This window comes from Eptesicus fuscus, chromosome 16, assembly GCF_027574615.1.
Source record: "Eptesicus fuscus isolate TK198812 chromosome 16, DD_ASM_mEF_20220401, whole genome shotgun sequence".
Classification (NCBI taxonomy): Eukaryota; Metazoa; Chordata; class Mammalia; order Chiroptera; family Vespertilionidae; genus Eptesicus; species Eptesicus fuscus.
This window is the reverse complement of record NC_072488.1, coordinates 2,658,714-2,681,697: the sequence shown is the minus strand read 5'-3', so window position 1 is coordinate 2,681,697 and position 22,984 is coordinate 2,658,714. Positions and strand designations below refer to the sequence as shown.

The window sequence follows — 22,984 nt, the reverse complement described above, 5'->3', positions numbered from 1 at the left end:
TAGAGTAGGCCTTGGTTGAGAGCATGGCTTTTTCTCCTAATCGTACCTGGATGTCCAGAAAATTGGCAAGGTTTCTCCACTCTGTGGCTGGAAATCAAACGTCCCTCCAAAGCTAGTGTCTCTGTTCTGCTATCAGCCCCCTAGCAGAACAGAGACCTTGGGTACTTGCTCTTTGGATAGTTCAGCCCTTAGCCAAGGACCCACATGGTATTCCTAGGGACCTCCCTCCACAACTCTTCACTTTCCTGTTTCTTGCTAGCATAACCCATGTGCCTCACCTGTCTTGAACTCTGATCTCTGCTTCCTCAACTCAGCAGGACCACTGTGCTTAGCTTAGGTGATCACTTGAATGCTGGTTGAGCCAGTATTTGGGTAATTATGGTGTTGACTTGGTGCATTTCTCTTCTCTCAGGAATTATAGTCTTGTGCTGCCTATTTGACAAAGTCTGAAAGCAGTTGATTCACATGTTTTGCCGTTTGGATGGTTGTTTACAGTGGGAAAGCTAGCAGGTACTAGTTACTCTACCCTGGACAGAAGTGCGTGGTTCTGAGTGATAACATATTTGTATTTATTGTTTCATGCTAAAACCTGTCTATCTCTTTCATCAGTGATATGTTCAGGTCCATTCAACCAATAACATTTCTTATGTGGGTTGAGGGGGTTCTCTTTACTAAAGAGGTACAGCATTGTATGATTTTCTAAAGTTTTACTGCATGTTATAAAGTACCACATCTATAAAGTATCATGTCTTTGCTAGGGAGGACATGAGCATTCCTTTGGTTGACCTTATTTTAATCAATATTATAAAAATATTGATTCTCTATGTGGATAGTACTTAACGAAAAATAACTAGAAATATTACCTGTTATTTTCTTACAACTGGAAATTATTTATAGTTTGGCCAATTTTCAAATACAAAAATTTTCCCCAGACATTTATTTATTCATCAAATATTTAGTGAGTGTCTCTATTCTGTTATTAACCCATAGCAGTCACTCTCTGGTAAATCTTTGGTACTTTCTGGAAATGTTTCCTGTTGATTATTTTCTTATAACTGGAAATTTATAGTTTGGCCAGCAATACAATATAATTTTTTTCACAGACATTACTTTTTTTTTTTTTAAAGTATATTTTATTGATTTTTTCCAGAGAGGAAGGGAGAGGGATAGAGAGTTAGAAACATCGATGAGAGAGAAACATCGATCAGCTGCCTCCTGCACACCCCCTACTGGGGATGTGCCCGCAACCAAGGTACATGCCCTTGACCGGAATCGAACCTGGGACCCTTCAGTCCACAGGCCGACGTGCTATCCATTGAACCAAACCGGTCAGGGCACACAGACATTACTTTATTCATTAAATATTTAGTGTCTATTTTAATTGCTAGTGATGACATTGTACTTGGCACTAAGAGTACAATGGAGAATAAAACAGGCATGAATAATCTTTACCTTCATTGAGCTTACATTCTAATGGGAGACAGACAATAAATACAAGGAAACAACATCAAAAAATATTATTAAGTATGGTATCTGCTAGGAAGGAAACATGTAGAGTTCTAGGGTAGGGAACAGTGAATTCCTGCTTTGGATAGGGTGGTCACCCATTTGAGGGGTTTATATTTCAGCTGAGTGAAGAAGGGCACATGTGGGAGGCAACCAGTCGACATGTCTCTCTCACATCAATGTCTCTGTCTCTCTCTTTCCCTCTCTCGTCCTCCCCCCTTCTACTCTCTCTAAAAATCAGTGGAAAAATATCCTCAGGTGAGGAGTAACAACAAAAAGTTATGTTTGTACTTTTTATTAGTTAGCTAAGGATCATTTTGTTTTGTAACTAAAGTCTCTTAATAATAGCATTATAATGATTTGTTCACCTTTCTCATAAAATTGAAATGTTAATAATGTTTGTGTTTTAAAAATCAATAGGTTCGTCATAAAGCATCACAGAAGGTTTATGCTATGAAGCTTCTTAGTAAGTTTGAAATGATAAAAAGATCAGATTCTGCTTTTTTCTGGGAAGAAAGAGATATTATGGCCTTTGCCAACAGTCCCTGGGTGGTTCAGGTAAGCATACTAACTTTTATAAGTTTATTTTCTTCTTTTATAAGTGCTTATCATTCTTAATTATTGATTTTGTGTGCATCTCTTATACATAGTGACAATGCAGTTATTTTTTAATAAAATCTGATTTAATACACTTGTTTAATGTTTCTAAAGAGTATGACATATAATACTTACATTTGTGTATGGAAGCAAGTATTACTTGCAACTTTTTATTTTTTAATTCTTTTATAAAGAATTGTGTTGGGTTGGTTAAAAGTATGCCTATTCTTTGTTCTGATTTATGTAATAAAAACAATAGTCGGACTATCTTAAAAGAAAAAAAGATTTAATGCAATGAGGATTTTGAAAATTCTGTTTCTACAGTCCTTTATACACTGAGTGGCCAGATTATGATGATCTCTGAACACATAATAATCTGGCCACTCAGTGTATATCCTATATAATAAAAGGCTAATATGCAAATTGTCCCCTCGACCAGGAGTTCGACCAGCAGGCAGGCAGGCCGGCCAACCGCCCATGTTCCCTCCCCCTGGCCAGGCTGGCCAGACCCCTCCCATGCATGAATTCATTCACTGGGCCTCTAATATATATATATATATATATATGCACACACACACACACACACACACACACACACACACACACACTGAGTGGCCAGATTATTATGCATTCAGAGATCATAATAATCTGGCCACTCAGGGTATATTACCTATAATGTAAGACAGTCTTGAGGTTCCTAATTCAGCCTCATATTTGACTCTTAAGTAAGGAACTAATGTTCTATTTTATATTCTTTTCTATTATATTCCTCACCAACTTTGTCTAAAGATTTTTTATACTAATACCTAATTTTACAAACATTTTGAACAAATGTCATGAGTAAGATTAGGTATATACCAATGCATGTACAGAATGCTTAAATGATCTGGAAGTTTGATATCTTGCTTATGAAAGGCAATTTGGATGTTAAAAAAAATTGCCACATTGATGAATATATAATTTAAAAACTTATTATTATTGCTTTTTTTATTATGTTGATCCTCAACCCTTCTCCTCCTTTATTTTTTTATTATATTCAGTGAATAGAAATTCTGGTAATGTGCAGCTAAAACTGATATATGATTATAGCAAGTCATATATCATGGTAATTTACCTGATTAAGGAATAATTGTAATAAATTATTCCATTTTTAACTTTAAATTGCTTTCATAGTATCAGAGTCATTGACATTTCTGGTTTATAATTTTGTAAATTGATATCTTTAATCTTTCATTCTGCTAAATGGACCTTTATAAAATGTTCATTGGTATTGTGTGCTCGTGGCTATTGGAATGTCAGTGCTCCCGGGCATTCTCAGTGGACTGAGTGTGTACACACGCACACACACCTCTATTGTTTTCTATGTCCACTGTAGATATTGAAAATTATAAGTTCACATTGATACTTCTTAATCTAACTCCATCGGGTTCATTTTAGTTTTATTCCTCTCTGTATATGTGACTTTTTTCTCCAATTGTGGGAAATGAGGCTTCCATTACCTTTAATACATTTAAATTAGTTGATCAGTCCACCTGGTGCAACCTGCATAACCAGTGTCTGTCTTTGCTGCCCTGATCTCCTCCTCCATGAACCCCCACCCTCTTTTCTCTACTTGGGCTCTGATTCTTCCTTCCTGGATATCTCGTCCCTTCTCATCCCTTTTAGGCTCTGATATCCCATGTCAGACTGCCCCTCTGCCTGGATGTCCTGATCACCCTGCTTGGGTTTTAATACCCATGGCAGCCATCCTCATGCAGGAGCTTTCCTCCTTACACTGTAGAGCTCTGATACCTATGTGCAGCTCATCTTTCGACTCCTTTAATAGCATGTTTTGATGAATAGAAATGTGTAACTCTTATGTAGTACAATTTAATAAAAGTTTTATGATGAATACCTTCTGGTGCATTTAAGAATTTTTTTACTATCTTGATAATATCTTACCTTAAACTTGATGAAGATAGTCTGTTATGTTATCTTTTTTAAACATTTTTTTTTATTGATTTCAGAGAGAGAGAGAGAGAGAGAGAGAGAGAGAGAGAGAGAGAATCATTGATTGGCTGCCTTTTGCATGCCTCCCCACTGGGGACCGAGCTCGCAACCCAGGCATGTGCCCTTGACCGGAATCGAACCCTGGACCCTTCCGTCCACAGGCCAACACTCTATCCACTGAGCCAAACCAGCTAGGGCTATGTTATCTTTTTGACTTTTTATTTTTGTCTGTGATCACAGCAGGATTGATTTTTTTTTTTTTAAATAGGGTGTTACATAAGAATTATGGTGTGTGTTTTTTTTTTTTGTTTTGTTTTGTTTTGTTTTTAAGAGAGTGGAAGAGAGAAGGAAAGACAGAGAGAAACATCAATGTGAGAGAAACACATCCATGGGTTGCCTCCTGCACAAGCCCTGACCAGGGCCCAGGCCAGGGAGGAGCCTGCAACTGAGGTACATGCCCTTGATCAGAATTGAACCCAGGACCCTTGGGTCCATAGGCTGACACTCTATCCACTGAGCCAAACCGGGTAGGGCAAGGATTATGTTTTATTTGTTTCCTTGTGGATATCTAGTTGTTCCAACATCACATTGAAAAAAAAAACAACTTTCCTTTTCCTATTGGTATAGTTTGCCTCCTTTTGTAATACAATTGTCTATGTATGCATGGGTTTGTATTGGGGTTTTCTGTTCCATTTCGTTGTTTTATTTGTCTATTCTTGCCACCAAGTACCACAGCGTTTTAATTAGTTCTGTTTAAATTGCTTGATATTGATTGAGCATTTTAGATCTATGGGTTTAGAGATTTCATAAAATTTGGAAAAATTTTGGCCATTATTTCTTCAAGTATTTTTTTTCTGTCTCAGCTCCTATCTCATAACTCTCAGCCTCTTTCTCAGACTTGAGTTAAACGTATATCATCTGCTTGGTATTGTCCTGATAGTCTCTTTATTTGTTGTTTTATTTTTTCCTAGTCTTTTGTAGTTGTTGCTCTGGTGTGCCTCATTTTGTATTATTTTTTTGTGCTATGTCTTTAAGTTCGCTTATCTTTTCTGCTACAGTGCTCATTCTAACTTTAATCCCATCCTACTTGGTTCTTCATTTAGCAAAATTGTTATTGAGATTTTTCCATGATGCAGTATATCAATAATTTATTCCTTTTTAATGCTAAATAGTATTCCATTACATGATATATGATAATTTATTTATCTATTCATCTGTTCAAGGACATTTGAGTTGTTTCCAATTTTTGTCCCTTGTGTATAAAGCTGCATTATTAAGTTATTTGCAGATCAACTCGTATAATTCAGTGATGTTTTTTAGGAAATTTACAGTAGTACACCCATCACTGAAATCTGATTTTAAAACATTTTTACTATCTCCAAATGATAACTTGTACCCATGTAGAGTTATTTCCCATTTCCTCCCAGCCCCAGGCAACCACTAATGTGCTTACTGTCTCTATAGATTTGCCTTTTCTGGCCATTTCAGGTCAATGGAATCATACAGTAGTTGTCTTTTGGATCTGGTCTGTTTCCCTTTGCATACTGTTTTGAAGTCCATGCATATTGTAGTATGTATTGTACTTCATTTCTTTTTAGTGCTAAATAATATTCCATTGTATGGTGTGGAATAGTAAAGGATTTATTCTCTTTGTCCCCAGTTCCTAACACAGAACTTTTAAAACTGCTTGAATTTCCAGAGTGATAGGAGTATCTTTGTTATGTTAATGAGGCAACTCCTGGTAGCCTTTTGATAGCTTTGAGGCGTGGATTGGTCACCAGAAAGCACAAGCTGCTCAACCTCCAGGGAGGGGAAGATAGTTGAAGATTGAGTTTAATCACATGGGCAATGACTTATTTAATGATGCCTATGTAATGAGACCTTAATTGAAATTCTGGGCATTGGCACTCAGTGGAGCTTCCTGATTGGTTAACACATTGATGTGCAGAGTTGATGCACCCTGATTCCACAAGGAAAAGGCCCAGAAGCTGTGTGCTGTCTTCCAGACTTCACCCTATGTGCATCCGTTATAATAAACTGTAATCATAAGCATAGTGCTTCCCTGAGTTCTGTGAGTCATCCTGGTGAGTTATTGAACCGTAGGGGGTCATGAAATTCCTGAGTTTTTCGTCAGAAATGCAGGCCTGGGGACTCTGGAAGTATGACTAATGTTTGAAGTGAGGGCAGTCTTGTAGAGGACTGAGCTCTTGTGGGATCTGATGCTAACCCTAGGTGTTTAGCATCAGAATTGTATTGCAATATACCTGGTTGGATGGAAACACAGTATATGCCTAAACTCAGTTTTGTTTGTCCATTTACTGATTGATGGACATTTGAATTGTTTCAACTTTGGGGCTGTTATAAACAGTGAACATTTGCATACAAGTCTTTTATTTTATTTGTTTAGACAGAGCATAACAACGGCAAGATGAGGCATATCAGGGTTTTAAAAAAATGACTAAAAGAAAACTCAGAGAGAATATCAGTTACCCATAGGACAACACCAAACAGATTATATATGTGTAACTACAATCTGAGAAAGGGGCTGGGGCAGGAGCTGAGAGAGAAAAAAATGGCCAAAAGTTTTCCAAACTTGATGAAATCTATAAACCTATAGATCTAAGAACCTCAATCAATATCAAGCAAGTTAAACAGAACTAATAAAAACTGAAAGATGAAACAGAGGCCGGAGAACCTGGATACCAAGACACAGGCTTTATTGGAGAGAAGACCCTGCCGGCTGCCTTCCAGAGGAGAAAGAGAGGGCGTGCCGGGGTGAAAGCGCCTTTTGAGGGGAGGGAAGGAGGGGCCGGGGCTTAGGGCACTCAGCACACGCTGATTGGTGGTTTCATGTAAGGCACATGATTAGGCACCTAGGGACTTAGGAATTGGGGGCTTAGGGTATTTGGCAGGTGCTGATTGGTGGTTCAATGTACAGTCCATATAAGGTGTTCAGGAATGTTCGGGCTGCAGGTGGAGTTTACGTCATACTCCGTCCATCAGTTGGGGGAAGGGAGGATCTATCAAAAACACTGGTACTTGGTGGCAAGAATTAAAAACAACAACAACAATTACATGGAATAGAAAACCCCAATATAGATTCATGCAAATATGGGCAATTTTGTTGTTTCTTGAATTGCTTTATCTGTATGTCATGGTATTGGTTTTTCTAAAATGTTAATTTCTTGGTTTTGTTCTCTTTGTGGAAACCTTTTCTGTTTGCAATTGCTTGCTTCTGGGTGGAGTGGGAGATGTTTTAGGACGGAATGTGGGTAGCTTTCCTTCTGAATTTGTGATTTCTCTGTCTCCTTGGGAGTGAGTAGCAACCTAGCTTGGTATATTATTTCTCTGGTCCCAATATCACTATTTTTAGTGTGGATGCAGGTAGCACTGCCACTTGCTGCTTGTTATGAGCAAGAAGATAGAGAAGGGAAGAGAGGAGAAGGACCTGTTCCAAATGTGGCTACCAACTGCTCCCTCTTCCAGTGGTATGGGGCTTACTCCCTCTTCTTGTGGCCATTGAATCTGGTATCTTTCAGGTTTTTCTTAACTGCTCCTACCTCCTCAGCTCCCCTTGTGAGTTATGTGCAATAATTTGTTTTTTGTTTTATTCTTTTTCTCTTTTAAAATATTTCTATTTAAATAGATTCCTATATTCTCCAAGAGGGAAAAATGATATATTTATACATATTTTGTTAGTAAGTATGAAGAAGATACTCATATCAAAGTTTTGTCTGCTAACTATTTTTCCCTTAAAGATGTCCAAATCTAAAATCAAACATTTCATAAAATTCAAGTTGGTTTTGGATATAAAGTAATTTGTCTTTTTTCAATAGTAAATACAGTTTTGGGGTTTTGTTCTGTTTATGGTTTGAGTTTTCTTAAAAATTCTTTTTCTTCCCATTTTATTTTTCAGCTCTTTTGTGCCTTTCAAGATGATAAATATCTGTACATGGTAATGGAGTACATGCCTGGTGGAGACCTTGTAAACCTTATGAGTAACTATGATGTACCTGAAAAATGGGCCAAATTTTATACTGCTGAAGTTGTTCTCGCTCTGGATGCCATACACTCCATGGGCTTAATTCACAGAGATGTAAAACCTGACAACATGCTTTTGGATAAACATGGACATCTAAAATTAGCAGATTTTGGCACATGTATGAAGATGGATGAAGTAAGTTATAAGCAAGTAAAAATGCTGGGTTGTTGTTCTTTAGAAACAAAAATAAAGGAAACATTTCAAATTTGGATTTTATAGTTTTAAACAAAGATAAATTTAGTTTTGCTTACTGTGTATAACTCAATGCATTTGTCCTCTCTCCTGCCAAAGCTATGTCAGCAGTGAAGTTCTGTTGGTAGCAGTTTATATCACTTATATGAATAATAAATGAATTAGTTGCATTTATGTGTGGGTGTTTTTACACACATCTTTTTCTCTTTATCTCTACTATTTACCCAGACAGGCATGGTGCATTGTGATACGGCAGTTGGAACACCTGATTATATATCACCCGAGGTTCTGAAATCACAAGGGGGTGATGGTTACTATGGGCGAGAATGTGATTGGTGGTCTGTGGGTGTTTTCCTTTTTGAGATGCTGGTGGGTAAGTAAATATTTAACATTCTTTTTCAAATCTTATAATACTTAGTTCTTATAACACTTTAGTTCTAGTTCACAAATGTGGGACTATAAGGAAATTAATTGCATGTGTCCTAGGAAAGAAGTAGAATTTATGAAAACTTTGAATTAGTAATGTCTGATATGACAGATTATTAATTGGAGAATTAAAACCAAACCTTATACTGCCAAGTTGAGTAGAATAGGAAAGGAAAGTATGCTGCTAGGAAATACTCCTCAAATAGACCTTTTGTAAATTGCTTTTGATGACCATCCAGTGCATGTAGCATTGATCTTGCTATATGCTTAGTATTACGGCATAGTATGACCTACTTTGTTTAGACCTTTGTCTTTGTAGTGAGTCTCTTTATGTTCACCATATGCTTCCAGGCAAATGCTCCATTCTCCCCACCTCTGGCCTGATCTGATGATGCATTAGGTGTGTCTTGTAATCATTTGAAAGTAGAATATATTCTATTATTTGTGTAGATTCTCCAAATGATTTAGAAAATAATGTATTTTGTAGGAAGTCTCATAGCTCATTTGAAGAGATTTAAATTTCTGCTACTGTTTTCAACTCTGAAAGCTGAATTTAATGAGTTTGAATGACATTGATTTGCAGTATTCTGAGCTTGCTCTGGTGCTTGCTCAGGTTGGTTGGCACTGGAGTTCATTTAAAGGATTCTGTTGCAATTAAAAACGGCACTAGAAGCCCAGCTGGTCTGGCTCAGTGGTTGAGCATCTACCTATGAACCAAGAGGTCATGGTTTGATCCCGGTCAGGGCACATGCCTGGCTTGTGGGCTTGATCCCTAGTAGGGGGTGCGCTGGAGGCAGCCAATCCTTGATGTCCCTCTTATCGATGTTTTTCTCTATCCCTCTCCCTTCCTCTCACTCAAAAAATCAATAAAAACATATTTTTTAAATTTTTTTATTTTTATATTTTATTGATTTTTTTACAGAGAGGAAAGGAGAGGGACAGAGAGCTAGAAACATCGATGAGAGAGAAACATCGACCAGTTGCCTCTTGCACACCCCCTACTGGGGATGTGCCCGCAACCAATGTACATGCCCTTGACCGGAATCGAACCTGGGACCTTTCAGTCCGCAGACCGATGCTCTATCCACTGAGCCAAACCGGTTTCGGCAATAAAAACATATTTTTTAAAATGTCACTAGAAGAATCAAATTCAAAGCTTTCCTCCGTGCACCTTTGAAAACAAATAAAAACTACTTACCTGAATACCCCTTTTGAAGTTTTGGATTGGCTGCTTTGGGAAAGTCTGTCTTGTACTAAAGTGACTTGTAGTTGAAGTATTCTAGCAGGACATTGAACCCTGTGGCTTTAGATGAGTACTGGCCAAAATGATACTTTTCCTCATTTTCTGTCTTACACTTGTTTGAATGTCTCTTTCTCGTAGTCAGTTAGCAGGAACACTGCACTTGGAGACCATTTCTGCCATTTTCAACTCTAGATTCGTGCCATTGTAGGCAAATCACCTGTCATCCTTCTGGGCCCGGCTTCCTCATATCTTCTATAATAATAAAAGCTTAATATGCTAATTAGACCGGACAGCCGAACGGCCTTCCGGATGAAGCCGGGGCTGCGAGGGCCAAGGCCTCCGCAGCTGCCAGAGGCAAGCCTCCGTGGCTGCGAGGGCCAAGGCCCTTGCATGAATTTCGTGCATCGAGCCTCTAGTATAAAATAATAGGGCTGGCCCTGGCCAGTGTGGCTCAGTGGTTGGGGCGTCAGCCCAAGTACTAAAGGGTCTCAGGTTTGATTTCTGGTTAAGGGCGTATGCCTGGGTTGCAGATTCGTTCCCTGTCCCCTGGTCAGGGGGTGTGCAGGAGGCAACCAGTCAAAGTGTCTCTCTCACATCAATGTTTCTCTCTCCCTTTGTTCTTCTCTCCCTTCCTCCTACCCCTCTCAAAAGCAGTGGGAAAAATATTTTCTGGTGAGGATGAATAAATACATACATACATACATTCATACATGATAGATAGATAGATAGATAGATAGATAGATAGATAGATAGATAGATAGATGGAGGTGGTCTAATTCTTAGAGCTGCACTGTCTCGTCTGTCATGATGCAAATGGTTTATATCTGCGTCTACTGTGATAGGCACTGGCCACATCGAGCACTTGAAATGTGGTTGGTGAACTAGGGAAGTGAATTTTTCATTTTGTTTAGTTGCAGTTAACTTAAATTGGTGCGTGTGACTAATAGAGTTCTGGAGAATAATCTCAAAAAGCTGATCATGCTCTAGCTTAAGCATTAGATAGGACTCTGATCTGACCTCACTTAGTAATATTTTTCTCTAATTATTTAGTAAATTGTTTCCTATCCATTATTTAAAACTTCCTACAAAATTCTAGAGTTATACTTAGCATTGATTTTTTTCTTTTTTTTGCTCATACGGGTTGATGATTCATTGGTATGGTTAAAATTTAAATATATTGGTGTGCGCCTTTTTATTTTGTCTGAAACTTCTGGCCCATAAACATTCATTTTTTCATGCATGTGTCAAATTTAAACTTAACATACTTAAATATTAGATGAAAAGTGTTTAATTTGCATTCTCTATTATACTCAAAGTCTTACTTCTTGGAATTTTAGGGGATACTCCATTTTATGCAGATTCACTTGTAGGAACATATAGCAAAATTATGGATCATAAAAACTCACTCTGTTTCCCTGAAGACGCAGAAATTTCTAAACATGCGAAGAATCTCATCTGCGCCTTCCTAACAGAGAGGTAATATACACTGAATGTCTTTGTAGAGATGGCTCCTTTTACTTCTAAACTTGTAGAAATGAAACTTATTTACATATGAAATCAGTCTCTCTTCTTATCTAAATGCATTTAATTCTGGATTAGCCTTTTTTTTTTTTTTTTTTTTTTTACTGCTAAGCTTCGTGTTGGGTTACTCTTATCATTTTGTATGTGCAGCCCAATTGTAACTTAACTCTAACCTTAACCCTCATGTTTAAAAAGAAAAAATAGAACTTTGTAAAATAATGCATTTGCGAGAAATAAAACTTTTGTTATATTCTCATTTCCTCTAAGGTGGCTTGAGCCATGTTACCCTTGATTGTACAGTTTTTGAAAGGAGTATTTTGTGCAGATAAATACTAAACAGGTTATAATCTTAAAAACTGTTTGAGCTGGGAGTGCCTCCTTTCCAACCGGTTTTTATTTGCATTTGAATTTGAGCAAGTCTGTCATAGTAATTCTATATTTCTTAAAACAAAATAGAACAACATTTTGAAAACCTGCCTCAAAGAGAACAACTAGAAGGTTATTAAGAGTTTCTTCCTTGGCCTCTCCTTTCATTTCTCCTCTATATTTGTGAGTCATCCTATCAGAGGACCAACACATACAAGAGGGTACTTGCTCCCATCCAAATTTGACTTGCTAGCTTTATGGTCTTAGGGAAATTATTTTACTCTTTTTGGAAATAATTTTATTCATCCATAAAATCATGGGATCAGAATAGATTAAAGAAAGGGCATTTGTCGCTCTAAAATGCTATGATTCCTTATGTTTGTTAGCTAGTTGCTATTACAAGAAATTTTATAGTGATTATCCTCATACAATCATCTTTGCATACTTTTTGTAGGATAAAATCTTAAAGATGGAATTCTGGGAATTGAGTGATGTTGCAAAATTGACCTAGAGAAGCCACATCAGGGAATATTTTCAACAATAATTGTTCCTCATTCTCATCAAACTGAATATTATGAATTTTTTCCTTTTTCCATCTGAAGCAAGAAAAGTTATTTTTATTGTTCCTCATTAAAGAGGTTAATCATTTTTACATGTTTACCAATCATTTGTAGAATAAAACTTTAAGATTTGTTAATTATATGATTAATGTACAATCCATGCTGTTAAACTCAAAACAAAACCTGTATCATGTTTTGACTTGATGGGATGATCATAATTTGTGCTGAAAGATCAAATATAAAATAGGATATAGCATATGTTATTGAAATGAGTATCATTCATGAAAGATTTGTCCTAGCAATTTATTGGGAGGGAGGTTGCAGTAAAAAATGATTCTAGGTAGACAAAAGATATTTTGAAAATAATTTAATGCCATTAGTGTGGATAGAAGCACTTCCCTCTAAAGTTTACAGGTTTTTTTCTCTTAAATTAAACATAACTCCAAGACATATAAAAAAACAAGTGCTTTTTATTTTCAGTCTATTTAATTTCATTTTTCATACAATCTTAATTGAAGACTCAAAAGTGTCAAAGAATGAAATTAACTTTTTTTTATTTCAGAGATATAATTTATCAGAGTAAATATGGATAGCTTCAGATATAAAATGTGTTTTCTTTTTAAGAAGGGGAGAGATTTTTAAAGTAATGTTTTTATTGGAAAGGTTTTGATAATTGTTCTGGGCCAAAAGTTAGATCTTCATCCATTTTGCGTCTTAAAGTTGGTTATGCAATTTTGACACATGTGAATTTTTTCATTTGAAAGTCTCGTGTATTTTTTGTTTGGCACAAACTACAGATTGAAATATATTTCAGTTTCCATGGCATTTCCTATATACACTACAGTCTTCTTGGTCTATAGAGATTATATACTATAAAATGGAGATTGCTTTTTCTTGAGAAACATTTATGTTATACTTTTAAAAAAGATATCTCACACTCATTTGTGATCCTTATGTTGATTCTTGTCTAGATAAAAGGTTAATGTTTTTGTCTTTTCATAACCTTACTTTTTATATAATTTTTAACTGCATTGCTTAGGGAGGTACGGCTTGGGAGAAATGGGGTAGAAGAAATCAAACAACATCCTTTCTTTAAGAATGATCAATGGAATTGGGATAACATAAGAGAGAGTAAGTCAATACATTTAAATATTTCCATTCCACATTTTAAATTGATTCCTAATTTGAATTGACAAGCATGTTTCATATACTTAACGCTAATTTTAAAATTGAGAGTTCCATTTCATATTTGTTCAGTGGCAATATTTATAACTAAATTCATATTACCTCAGTATTTTAGCAAACTAAGCATACGATAAATATGTATTTATTAGCAATATTTTCCAATACTTTTATAAAAACATAGGTTTCTTTATTTGTCATGTTAAATTTGATGGATCTCAATAATTTGCAGAAAGGGGAAATATAAACTTTTAATTTGAAGAGTAAGAAATACTTAAAGAATATAGAAAACTGAAAACCAAAGAATGTATATGCAAGTTATTGCTGTTTGCAATTTTAATGCCTAGAGTAATATCATATTGCTTTTTTTGTTTAATTGACTTACCAGTATTTAAAACTGCTCTAAGGTAGTAATAAAATACTTAAAAATTTTAATTCTTTGAAATGATAAAATGTTACTAAAATTTTGTATAGTAAATCACAAAAATATGTTATTATATATTATTAATGTATACCATGTTAGTATTAATATATTGTTCATAATGTAAAACAAAATAGGGGTAGTTTATTTTTTTATTATGAGTGAAATAATTCCTTTCTTTTAATAGCGGCAGCGCCAGTAGTACCTGAACTCAGCAGTGACATAGACAGCAGCAATTTTGATGACATTGAAGACGATAAAGGAGATGTAGAAACCTTCCCAATTCCTAAAGCTTTTGTGGGAAATCAGCTGCCTTTTATAGGATTTACCTACTACAGAGAAAATTTGTATGTGGTTTGTTACATTTTTATTGTTTCAGAGTCTAGCTATAAAGCATTGTCTTGCTTTGGGCCTGGATTATTTAAAAAAGTATTAATTTGTTTTAAACTTTGAGTTTTTCTAAAAGGACTATTGAAAGAGTTATTTTAAATTTCATTTCATTTTATTTCTGAATGCTATATGACATTCATTTACGAATTAATGCAAGGTGATGCTCTATATTATTTTGGGGAACAGGTAAGACCAAATACCTGCTTTTGAAGTTTGTCGACTAATGAGGCATATGAGAAGGTTATATACTCCTAATGAAGGGTAGAATGTGATATTTGTTCTAAGAAAGGGACCCAAAAAACTAAGATGGTTTGGAAGAAAAATAAAAGTCATATTTCTTTAGGTTGAAGGTAGGGAGAAGTTAGGCAAGACCTCAAGGCAGAGATGGCATTTTAGCCAAATTTAAAGATAAGAAAGGGTTTTTTTTTTTTTTTTTAATGAATCTTTATTGTTCAGATTACAATTGTTTCTCCTTTTTCCCCACATATCTCCCCACCACCCAGTTCCTACCCCCCCTCTTCCCTTACCTCCCCCCCCCCCCCCCGCTGTCCTTATCCATAAGTGTATGATTTTTGTCCAGTCTCTTCCCATACTCCCCACACAGACACCCCTTTCCCCCTGAGAATTATCAATCCACTCCCATTCTATGCCTGATTCTATTAAGTTCACCAGTTTATTCTGTTCCTCAGATTTTTAATTCACTTGACTTTTAGATTCACTTATTGATAGATATGTATTTGTTGTTCATATTTTTTTTTTTGTTGTTCATAATTTTTATCTTTCTTCTTCTTTTTCCTCTTTTTAAAGAATACCTTTCAGCATTTCATATAATGCTGGTTTGGTGGTGATGAACTCCTTTAGCTTTTTCTTATCTGTGAAGCTCTTTATCTGCCCTTCAATTCTGAATGATAACTTTGCTGGGTAGAGTAGTCTTGGTTGTAGGTTCCTGCTATTCATCACTTTGAATATTTCTTGCCACTCCCGTCTGGCCTGCATGGTTTCTGTTGAGAAATTAGCTGATAATCGTATGGGAGCTCCCTTGTAGGTAACTAACTGTTTTTCTCTTGCTGCTTGTAAGATTCTCTCTTTGTCTTTTGCTCTTGGCATTTTAATTATGATGTGTCTTGGTGTGGTCCTCTTTGGATTCCTTTTGTTTGGGGTTCTGTGTGCTTCCTGGACTTGTAAGTCTATTTCTTTCATCAGGTGGGGAAAGTTTTCATTCATTATTTCTTCAAATAGGTTTTCAGCATCTTGCTCTCTCTCTTCTTCTGGTACCCCCATAATTCTGATGTTGGTTCGCTTGAAGTTGTCCCAGAGGCTTCTTACACTATCTTCAACTTTCTGAATTCTCTTCTCTTCATGCTTCTCTGGAGGAGTGTCCTTGGCCTCTTTGTATTCCAAATCTTTGAGTTGATTCTTGCAATCCTCTAGTCTGCTTTTGGGTCTCTGTATAATATTTTTTATCTCAGTCAGTGTATGTTTAATTTCTAGTTGGCCCTCATTGAATTTATCGGCCTTTTCCATGAAATTCTTGAAAAACCTTATAACCGTGGTTTTGAACTCTATGTCCAGTCGCTTGTTCTCCTCCATTTCTTTGGTTTGTGATCTGTTTCCTTGCCTTCTCATATTCTCTGCTTCCCTAAGTTGGTAGGGTAGTTTTGTGTACTAGGTGTCCTATTGGTTCAACGGGTCAGCCTCCCAGTTACTTGAGGTGGACACTCTTGGTGTACCCTTGTGTACTGTGTGTCCCCCAGCAGGAGCTACAGCAAGGGCTAGTTTTCTCCTCCTTTGCTTGGGCGGTTTTGGAGCAGTCTGGAGCTGTAGTTGGTTAAGCTGCTCCAGAACAGGCCATTTATATGCAAAAGCTGCTGTGTGGAGCCTGGGCGGGTTTGTAGAATGTGCAGGGCGGGGCCTCAGGGCGGGGCCTCAGGGCTGGGTGGGGTCTCAGGGCGTCGCTAGGCTGGGGCGTGGCCAACGGCGATGGCTGCCGTCAGCTGTCTCTGCCTTTCCCGTTTCCAAGTCCCTGCGCCCCGCGCTCCAGCGCAGTAAACAATGATTGCTGGGCGCACCTCTGCAAAAAAGTCACTCTCACTTTCCGACCCGATGGCCGAGAGTCCGGCTTCTCCCCGTAGGCGTCTGGGTCCCCGAGTGTCCCCAGAAACTGGCTTTCAGAGTGATCGGGAGCTTGTCTCCCTGCGGGTTGAAGAAAAGCCGCGCACCCAGCCGCCCGCCGCCGGCCCGATTCGCGTGCCTCCGTACCTCAGCTTTTCAGCGATTGTGCTTCTTTCTCTTCTTAGTTGTAAATCTACCACTCAGCCAGCTTTCCCGTGGTTCTGGGTGGTAGACGTTTTTGTCTTTTAGTTGTATTTTTGAAATTGTTGTGTGAGGCAGCAGATTAGTTGTTTAACTATGCCGCCATCTTGGTTCCTCTTCCAAGAAAGGGTTTTTTGAGTGGCTGAGATGTGGGGAGGTGAGTAGTGGAAGCAAAAGTTTGGAATGTAAGCATATATTGAGAGCAGAGTAATGTAATCCAGTGGGGCTCAAACATAGGCTATATATTACTTGCTTATGAACATTTGGAGGACTTGATAAAACTGTGGTTTTCCTGCCCAAATGCGCCTGGCACAGGTCATTCAAACATGTTGGTTGACTGAAGTGATTTTTGGTGGGTAAGATTAGAAAAGAGATTGAAGTTGGAGTTTAGGGGAAGAATAATGCAGTAGATGATTGTGGTGTGCTAAGGGACTTTTGACTTTATAGGCAGTGAGGAGCCACTGAAGTGTTAAAATAGTTGAGTGAAGCCTTAAAGACATTGGAGAAACTCTTTGGTCCTTCCATGTATAATGATGAGGGTGACCAACCATCATGATTTGCCCAGGACTAAGTAGTTTCCTAGAATGTGGCGTGGGACTTTCATCCTAAAACATTTTTCTCTTCAAAACTTATAAAATCCAGGCAAACCAGGAAGAATTGGTCACCCTGTTACCAGTAGTGTTCTCACAACTATCGTAGCGCTGACTGAAATGAAGGTATCAGTGCCGGGAGAATCCCATGAATGTGTGTAGGCAGTGAGGAAGACCCAATTAAGGGAGAGATTGATAAAAGTGATCATTTTATGTGTTAAGCCCTGGAGATCAAGAGATGTTATCTTTGAAAAGGAGGACAGATGTCTCTTTCTAGAAAATGTCTAGAAAAGAAGAATAAAATAGTTACAGAACTTGAGATGAAGAGGAAGAAAGTATAGTTTCATTTAGAGACTCCAATCTCAATAGTGTTAAATAACAGAATATCTGATAAGAGTGAGAAGCAAGAAAAGTTTTATCATTTTAAATGATTGAAACAGTCTAAATATCCAGAGGGGAAAATGTTGCTTCATTTAAAATAAATTGAAGTGGAAAGACAGAGATCTTTGTGATTATAATTTAATACTGAAAAGAAGTTGGTATTAGAAAATTGATTAAAATGACATGTAAAATAATTTATTTTCCTGCCTTTTCTTCTAGGTTATTAAGTGACTTTCCATCTTGTAGAGAAAATGATTCAATACAATCAAGGAAAAATGAAGTATGTATAAATTTTTACTTCTCTATTTTAATCACATGTCCAAATATTTTAGTAATGACCTTGAATTTTTTAAAGTTTCTTTGATGATACTTTTTGAATCATTAGATGGTATTCCTTTTGCAATATAGTTCAGCATAACATTGAACTAATTCATTTCTTTGACAAACGTCATTGTATAAGATACAATGGCTAGTAAAACAATGAAATTATACATGGCTTTAGGCTTAGTTTTAATACCAAAAGTGACAGTAGGTTAATGAACAGCTATATAATACCAGTTACAAAATTTTATAATCTTAGTTCTATGAAAGTACAGAAAATAAATTGTAAGAGTACAGAAATAGTGGAGAGATTAAAATTTTGAGTATGTAGCAATAAATTCATATAAAGGATAATTTTATCAAACTTACTGTATTTTGTGAGGCCAACCATTTTTCTCTTCAAAACTTACAAAATCTAAAAAATTTGTTTGGATAATTTTGGTACAGTTTGTGTTTTAGGAATCTTATAAAGCAAAACAAGCATTTTAATATTTTCTGTGTTTTTTTCTTTGTTATATAGGAAAGTCAAGAGGTATGTTGATGTCATATATCTTGAAAAACTGAGACAACAGACTCATTACTCTAGCAGAGTTTGATACAGCCTTATTCCACTTAGCGTTTGGAACACTGCATCTCCCAAGACAGACGTTCTCCACTTTTTTTCTACCAAGTATCCCTTTTATTATTGCTCCTATGGATCTGTCATTTAAAATGTATATTACTATTTTTATGATTTCATTTATCAAAGACATAGAATTCGCAGCAAGAACTTCTGATTAGCCCTAACCAGTTTGGCTCAGTGGATAGAGCGTCGGCCTGCGGACTGAAAGGTCCCAGGTTTGATTCTGGTCAAGGGCATGTACCTTGGTTGTGGGCCATCCCCAGTAGGGGGTGTGCAGGAGGCAGCTGATCGATGTTTCTAACTCTCTATCCCTCTCCCTTCCTCTCTGTAAAAAATCAATAAAATATATATTTTTAAAAATACTATAAAAAAAAAAAACACCTTCTGATTAGCATGTGACAACTAGTGTGATCAAATTATATTAAAGCAATAGTAATTAAATTTGACTAGTTCATTGGCCTATATATTCTTATTAGGGGGAAAATATAGTTTTGTGTAAGGTATATACAATATTTTAACAACCGTGGAGAACCTAATCACTGGAAAAAATAGTGGAAAGAATATTGGCCTTGGAATCGCAAAGACTTAGGTTGAGTTTTTTGTACTGCCACTTGTTAGCTATGTTGTCTTGGCCCAGTTATTCATCTCTTTTGGATTTTAGCTTCTTTATTGAGTAGATATAATACTACCATCTTTTTAGGGCTTTTGTTAGGATTAATGAAACCACATTTGTCAAGTGCCTGCCTCTGTTCCTAAAGCATGAAAGGAACTCAAAAGTTAAAGCCTTTATAAAGGTAATAATGCTCCAAAAGTGGATTATTTAATACTTTCTGTAACTTTAGTTTGCTTACAGACTGACAGATGTGGCCTAGAAAGATTTAAAGAATGGCAGGATGGCCCGGCCCATGTGGCTTGGTGGTTGATTGTCGACCTGTGAACCAGGAGATCACGGTTCATTCCAGGTCGTGGCATATGCCTGGGTTGCGGGCTCGATCCCTAATAGGGGGCGTGCAGGAGGCAGCCGATCAGTGATTCTCTCTCATCATTGATGTTTCTACCTCGCCCTCTCCCTTCCTCTGAAATAAAAAAATATATTATTTTTTAAAAGAATGACAAGATGTCATTATTGTCATTTACTCAATAAAGTTATTGATTACAATTCTTTACAGTATGGTGCCCAGCACTGTGTAGAAAGATATAAAGAAGAGCTTATATTCTTATTTTTAAGAATACTAGTGTATTTGAGCATGCTCAAATTTTCTGAATATTTGTTTTGTCTATAGACCTTTTATCGGCACAAATGGTAACAGTACTTTTACATAAACAGTCTGCAGAAGAACAGTGGAGGCTGTCCTTTAGTCCTAATGAACGAGGAACTTGTTTCAGAAGCTTCTTATCCGCAAGTTTACATAGTGTGGTTGTACATATATGTATACTGTCCTAGACAGAAAGCAAGAGATGGGGATTGCCCCCGTCAATAAAAGCCACATTAGAAGGTATAAATACGGTACCACTATAGAGGAGGTTATATTAAGTTAAAAGAAAAGAGAAGCTGATCACTGTTTTCTTTAAGCCTCTCATCTTTGAAGTGTGACCAAATTTTATAATTATAATTTTTTCTTTTCTGACAGATTCAGAAAAAACTATACACATTAGAAGAACACCTTAGCACTGAGATACAAGCAAAAGAGGAAATAGAGCAGAAGTGCAGGTATATTTTGTAGATAATAGAATAGTATATTCTAAAATTTAAGTTTAAACATATTACTAAAAATGTAATTATATGATTATTTTTAAATTTATAGTAAATTATTTTATTGTAAATTAGGAGTTACTTTATTTACTGTTTCTTTTGAAATTCTTTAGATCTGTTAATACTCGCCTAGAGAAAGTAGCAAAGGAGCTAGAAGAAGAGGTAAAGTTGCTCTACACTTTTATTAACATTTTTGTTCATAAAAAGTTTTGATTCCTAGTGTTCTCTTGGTACCATATTAATATACATCTTGGTTTATAATAAAACCTACCTGTAGCATGGGTGGATAGGACTAAAATTATAGGATAATCATGGTAATAAGCTTCATTTTTGTTGTGTTTTTGGAAAACTTGAGTTAATTTAGTATTTGTAGATATTTAAAGTAAAAAAGAAAATTGCATTTGTATTAATGACATGGTTTAAAAACAGAAAGTGACCATTGTTTCTTTTTTTAAATTTTTATTCATAACATTTTTGACCCATGCTTTTATCACGTAAAAATGGTTCAGTGGTGACAGAATGTTATCGAGTTTGACTTTCAATAGTAAACAAGACACAGTGTTAAAGAGTAGTATGCTATTTTTAAAATATGGAAAACCTTATTGTAGTTTTAATTATGTAGCCATACAGCTTTTATTTATGTTTTCTTACCTGCTTGAAATAACTGAAATAGTTTTTGTTTTATTAAAATTTTTATGCATGCTTTTTTCTGATAATAACTTCAAGCACTATTTCAGATTACTTTAAGGAAAAATGTGGAATCTTCATTAAGACAATTAGAAAGAGAAAAGGCGCTTCTTCAGCACAAAAATGCAGAATATCAGCGGAAAGCTGACCATGAAGCAGACAAGAAACGAAATTTGGAAAATGATGGTTTGTGGTATAGAATATTAAATACCAAGAAAAAAATTAAGTGTGTGTGTATGTGTGTGTTGTGTTGACTCTTGCCACTAAAATGCTTTTTATCATAGTTAACAGTTTAAAAGATCAACTTGAAGATTTGAAAAAAAGAAATCAGAACTCTCAAATATCCACCGAGAAAGTGAATCAGCTCCAGAGACAAGTAAGTTGATCTCAGTTTGTAATAAGGATATTGAATTTTATTTATGACTTCCCATTAACAGTTTTAATTGTCAGTGTTACAAGAGGATTTTATCTCTAATTTTAAAGTGAAATCATTAGGAAGTATTTTTAGGTTTTTGTTTATTTTAAATACTTTGTAATGGGGTAAGAAATTGAAGTATTTTCATCATATACACCTATGTTCGTTTGTTTTTTGTTGTTTGATTTGAATGGAATAACAGCTGGATGAAACCAATGCTTTGCTGCGAACAGAATCTGATACTGCAGCCCGGTTAAGAAAAAGCCAGGCAGAAAGTTCAAAACAGATTCAGCAGTTGGAATCTAACAATAGAGATCTACAAGATAAAAATTGCCTGTTGGAGACTGCCAAGTTAAAACTCGAAAAGGAATTTATCAATCTTCAGTCGGTTCTAGAATCTGAAAGGAGGGACCGAACCCATGGATCAGAGATAATTAATGATTTACAAGGTATTAACGTAGATATTGCACTTGAATTCATCTTAATGATTTATATTTTGGAAATAACTTTAGATGATGGATAATGTACTGGAGTAGCACATTTTTGAATATGTAAAGTTAGAGTATTAGAAATACATTAATATGAAATTTTGTGAGCGAAAGATTTACTTTCAAATAGTTTGAAGTATTTTAAGTATCAAGCTGCCTCCCAAGGTAGTAGATTGGGTTCCAGTTACATTAACTATAAAGCAATATCTCAACTATATCAACTATACCAGCAATTATAAAACTTCTGCTCATAAATACCAACTTCAAAGTTTGAGGTGACATCCAAATTTTTAACTCTTAACATATATACACACACATATACACTTTGTGGATTTATTGTTTTTTTAATGTTGCAAATATTAGGTAGAATATCTGGCCTAGAAGAAGATGTAAAGAATGGCAAAATCTTATTAACAAAAGTTGAGATGGAGAAGAGACAACTTCAGGAGAGATTCACTGATTTGGAAAAGGTAAAAGATATTAATCTTTATATTTGTGTAAGAGTTTCAGATTGGAAAACTTATTCTAAAATAAGGGAAACCATTTATTTCTCCATATTTATGGATGCTTATATTTAGACTTGGTTGTGTAGGGATATATATATGTATATATACATATATGTATGTATGTATGTATGTATATATTTCAGCATTAAATATTTTACTTAAAACACACAAAAATCTATATGATACAACTATAGAAAAAGGAATTAGGAAATCTTTTGAGGATATAGAGAAAATAAACTGATTTCTATTATTAAAGATTCTCAACTTAAAACATGTCTCCTACATGTTGAAGATAAGTGTGAATGGTAGAGGATCCTGAGACTTTTTTAAGATAGAGCAAAAGGAAACATTTGATAAGTTTTAAAAGTTTAAGATATAATAATATAGGAAGAGGAGAAGCATTGGCTAAAGAACACTGCCTCCAGAAAACACCAGTGTTTAAGCAGCAATTTGGGGGTAAACTTCACAAGAAA

At 35.8% G+C, this 22,984-nt stretch overlaps 1 protein-coding gene across 1 annotated transcript in view; it reads left to right on the top strand.

Moving 5' to 3' along the window:
• The window catches only part of ROCK2 (Rho associated coiled-coil containing protein kinase 2), an 89,712-nt gene that overhangs the window by 37,463 nt on the left and 29,265 nt on the right, over window positions 1-22,984 (top strand). The window contains exons 4-17 of the mRNA XM_028140382.2: window positions 1,927-2,064; window positions 8,009-8,269; window positions 8,555-8,699; window positions 11,333-11,471; window positions 13,482-13,573; window positions 14,233-14,392; window positions 17,939-17,999; window positions 18,561-18,572; window positions 20,294-20,373; window positions 20,529-20,577; window positions 21,153-21,288; window positions 21,387-21,478; window positions 21,720-21,966; window positions 22,369-22,475. Coding sequence (XP_027996183.1) covers window positions 1,927-2,064; window positions 8,009-8,269; window positions 8,555-8,699; window positions 11,333-11,471; window positions 13,482-13,573; window positions 14,233-14,392; window positions 17,939-17,999; window positions 18,561-18,572; window positions 20,294-20,373; window positions 20,529-20,577; window positions 21,153-21,288; window positions 21,387-21,478; window positions 21,720-21,966; window positions 22,369-22,475 — 1,719 coding nt within the window. The remainder of the gene's footprint in view (window positions 1-1,926; window positions 2,065-8,008; window positions 8,270-8,554; window positions 8,700-11,332; window positions 11,472-13,481; window positions 13,574-14,232; window positions 14,393-17,938; window positions 18,000-18,560; window positions 18,573-20,293; window positions 20,374-20,528; window positions 20,578-21,152; window positions 21,289-21,386; window positions 21,479-21,719; window positions 21,967-22,368; window positions 22,476-22,984) is intronic.